This window comes from Corvus brachyrhynchos, unplaced genomic scaffold, assembly GCF_000691975.1.
Source record: "Corvus brachyrhynchos isolate BGI_N302 unplaced genomic scaffold, ASM69197v1 scaffold337, whole genome shotgun sequence".
Lineage (NCBI taxonomy): Eukaryota > Metazoa > Chordata > Aves > Passeriformes > Corvidae > Corvus > Corvus brachyrhynchos.
In genome coordinates this window covers 22,559-26,291 of record NW_008239040.1, presented here as the reverse complement: position 1 = coordinate 26,291, position 3,733 = coordinate 22,559, and the positions used below count along the sequence as shown (strand labels likewise).

The following is a 3,733-nucleotide window of genomic DNA, read 5'->3' as shown; positions in this document are numbered from 1 at the left end:
AGAGAGAAGAATTTATGGAGGGAGCAGAGACGGAATGGAGCCAAGGAAGAAGATAAGGCTGATGGGATGATACACAGAAACTCCAAAGAATTTATGAATCGTGCATGACGGTGATGAATATGCAATAAGAGATGTACTTTTAAAGACGATCTTTTGGATGTAGAGGTGTGCCTTTGGATCTCTGCCAAAGCACCCGGCCATAATACCCTTTTTGCTGTTGTCTCCTAATTGTCCCTTTTATTAAACTTTTCAGCCTGCTAGACAGAGTCCAGCGGTTACAACACTGTCTATCCCCAGGAGAAGTGTGGGAAGAGAGGTTGCCATTGAAGACTGAGGAAAAAAATTGTTGAGTACCTCAGCCTTCTCCTCATCCATTGTTACCAGTTCACCAGCGTTGTTTATCAGGAGGGGTACACTTTCTTTGACTTTCCTTTTCTGGTTAACATACATGTAGAAGCCATTATAGTTCCCTGCGTTCCTTACTTTGCCATGTGGTATTTGTTTGGGTTTTCTTCAGGTGAAGGCCTGTGCTGGTGGCTTTGAAGCAATATGGGAGTGTACAATTGTATAAGCTATACAGCAGTTGGGGATTTCCTGAGACAGGGGAGCCTAGAAATCCAGAGAAGCTAGAGTGAAAGCTGCTTTGCCAAAGTGAAAGGAATAAAGCAATTGTTCCAAGGTAAAAGAAAAAACATTTCTTTAGCCATTCAGTGCTGAAGATTGTAATATAAAAGCTAAAATGACATTTTACCCATTTTTCCTACAACTCAGCTAACAATTTGTTTCCTTCTTTAACTGCTATTAATGTGGGTTGCTATTTGAACTGTTGTTACTTTATTTTGTTGCTTCTGGAGATGTCAGTTCAGTGTTAATCATGCTAAGTAATGCTGACAACAGCCCAACAATAAACAAACAGGCATAATAAATTCATTCTTACCTCCTTTAAACCATGGCAAAATCTTTCAAACACCCGTTTCATGTTGCCACCCTTTTCCATGGAGATCACCCTGGTGTGGTCCTCTTCATTAATCCAGACAAGAAATGTCTTGTCATTGTTATGCCTGGTTGAGAGAAAAATGAGCAGTTTTAAAGCACAAGATAGGCCCTGAAAAATAACTCTCAGTATCCTTAGTTTCATTACAGTCTTTCAGGACTGTGAAGAGGTTAAGCACTGCAAAATAACATTGCTCTGCACAGTTAAGGACACAGTTAAGCTACTTTCACATCTTGATCCCCCATGCCAATGGAATTATGCAGGTTTCTCAAGTCACAGTGAGAAGAGCAGTTTTCTCTGATCACATCATGCTGCCCTGAAGCCGAGCTATGAGGAACATGTCTTCAAACATTAACACAGTTGGGATGTACAGCTGCTGAGGGAACAGGTAAAGGGAGAAGCCAAATTCTGCATCTTCAGTCACTGGGGATGGTTTTTACTGTTCTTAGAAAATTGTGCAGTTAGAAAAAAACTGACTGGGGGCACAGCCATATGACCTTACTTAATTGTATTGTCTTCTAAATCAAATGCCAGTGCCCTTCATATCACTTTATAACACTGAATTGCCACATCAGTCAAATTATATGTCTGAGGAAAACAGCTACATGTTGCTTCTGGACACTGCATTAAAGATGCTGGCTTGTCAATTAAGATAATGCCTACAGAGAATTTATCTACTCTTGTTCCAGACAGATCAGTCATGACTAGGTTTATAAAGTGCTAGGTCAAACCTGAGGTCACTTTTCTTTGCTTTTCTCCATTTTTTCTGTCTTTTGCAACAATCTTTCTACAGAATGTAGAAAGTGATTGATAAGATTTGTACATACAAACAGTAGAATATGACCAAGTTTGAAACACGTGAAATTTGCAACTTCACTGAGAGCCTAACTTGCAGCCTGCCTCTTACTGCAACTCACTTTTCACACTTTGACAATGCCAAACTTTATAGGTGCAAGCATCCTGTGGCCTGACATTATAGTTACAGAGAGGTCCAGTTATTTCATTTTCAGTCATGTACAAATATTCAGGGTAGGATTGTCCAGAGATAGATGTTGGCCTGACTCAGCTTCTCCTTTAAATAAATGAATCTTCCCATTGAATTAAGGAATGCTGAGTGATACCACAACGAGGAAAAAAATCTGTTCTATGGCAATACTGCATCATGTTCAGAAGCATATCCAGTATTATTCTGATAAGTTAAACCTGCTTTGTCAGGGAGCATGCACTGTAAAACCTGACAAAAGCCTATGGAAGTAATTTCATGGTGATTCACAGACTCTTTCTAAAATCAAACTTTTATCTTGAAATAGAAAAAACAGATATAAAAAACCCATAGAAGGACCTATGCTTATGGTGCTACATTGTGTTGTAATGTAATGATTGTTTATGTAGAACCATAGAATAATGGAATTATTTAGGTTGGAAAAGACACTTTAGATCATCAAGTCCAACGATTAACCTAACACTGCCAAGTCCACCACTAAACCATGTCCCTAAGTGCCACATCTACATGTCTTTTAAATACCTCCAGGGATGTTGACTCCATCACTTCCCTGGGCAGTCTGTTCCAATGCTTCACAACCCTTTTGGTGAAGAAATTTCTCCTAGTATCGAATCTAAACCTCCCCTGGTGCAACTTGAGGCCATTTCTTCTTATCCTATTGTTTTTTACCCAGGAGAAGAGGCTGACCCCCTGTCGCGGGTTCGGTTTGTAACCGGGCAGAAACACCAATTTAGTGTAGTGGTTTGGTCCAAAATACTCATTACTGTTTATCTGCTGTGAGATAAGAATTAGGAGAAATGCAAAGCAGGCACCAAACTTGAAAGAATATAAAGAAGTTTATTAACAGACCAAAAAGAAGAAAAAAAAATTATACCACCTTCAGAACTCTCCTCCTCCCCCCGCCTTCCTCCCTTCTCCCACTGACAATGTGAAAAGACAACCCTTAAGATGTTCAGTCTGTTTACCACTTCCATAATAACCTTGTTCAGTCCATTTAGAAAGAGAAGTCTCTTCTTGCTCATGCTATGAAAACATTATCACAACGAGACAGCCGCCCACTTCCAAATATTGTTCAGTCCATTTAGGAAGAGGAGTCTCTCTGCCTGCGTGTGAGTCCTTTCCCCCGACTTGCAGCTTTTCCCGCAACTGCTTTCGAGGGTCCACTCTTGAAGTTTTTTGGGGTACAATTTTAAGGTTGAGCCGTTCAGAAACAAAAACAGAGGCCCTTCTCCTTCCCTGGGAGCAAAGGGTCTTCATCATCTTCATCGTTAGGACTATCTCTGGGAGCATCTCTAGGGACTGAGGTTTTCTCCTTTCCCGTTTGGAGCAAAAGTCCTCATCTGGTTCATCTCTAGGGACTGAGGTTTTCTCCTTTCCCATTTGGAGCAAAAGTCCTCATCTGGTTCATCTCTAGGGACTGAGGTTTTCTCCTCTCCCATTTGGAGCAAAAGTCCTCATCTGGTTCATCTCTCCCTGTCCAAACTTCTCATGAAATTACAGCTGCGTCAGCATCTGCCTATCTCAGCGCAGGTGCTTCTGCTCACGAGTTGAACACTCCACCCCCCATATCTTCATGAAATTACAACAGGATACTCTGATATATCATAGCTTCACAACAGAATTTCAGCTTTAAGCATCTCCTCTCTCTCTTCCCTCAGGTTTTCAGCTCTTCACAGCAATAAAAAGGGTTAATCTCACCTCGGCCTGGCAGCTTTGCAGCTGGAATGTTGAATTTT

The 3,733-nt window shown here is 40.9% G+C and overlaps 1 protein-coding gene across 1 annotated transcript in view; it reads right to left on the bottom strand.

Moving 5' to 3' along the window:
• Positions 1 to 3,733, bottom strand: part of LOC103618997 (creatine kinase S-type, mitochondrial) — a 37,859-nt gene that overhangs the window by 21,430 nt on the left and 12,696 nt on the right. Inside the window, exon 5 of the mRNA XM_008637469.1 lies at positions 938 to 1,061. Coding sequence (XP_008635691.1) covers positions 938 to 1,061 — 124 coding nt within the window. The remainder of the gene's footprint in view (positions 1 to 937; positions 1,062 to 3,733) is intronic.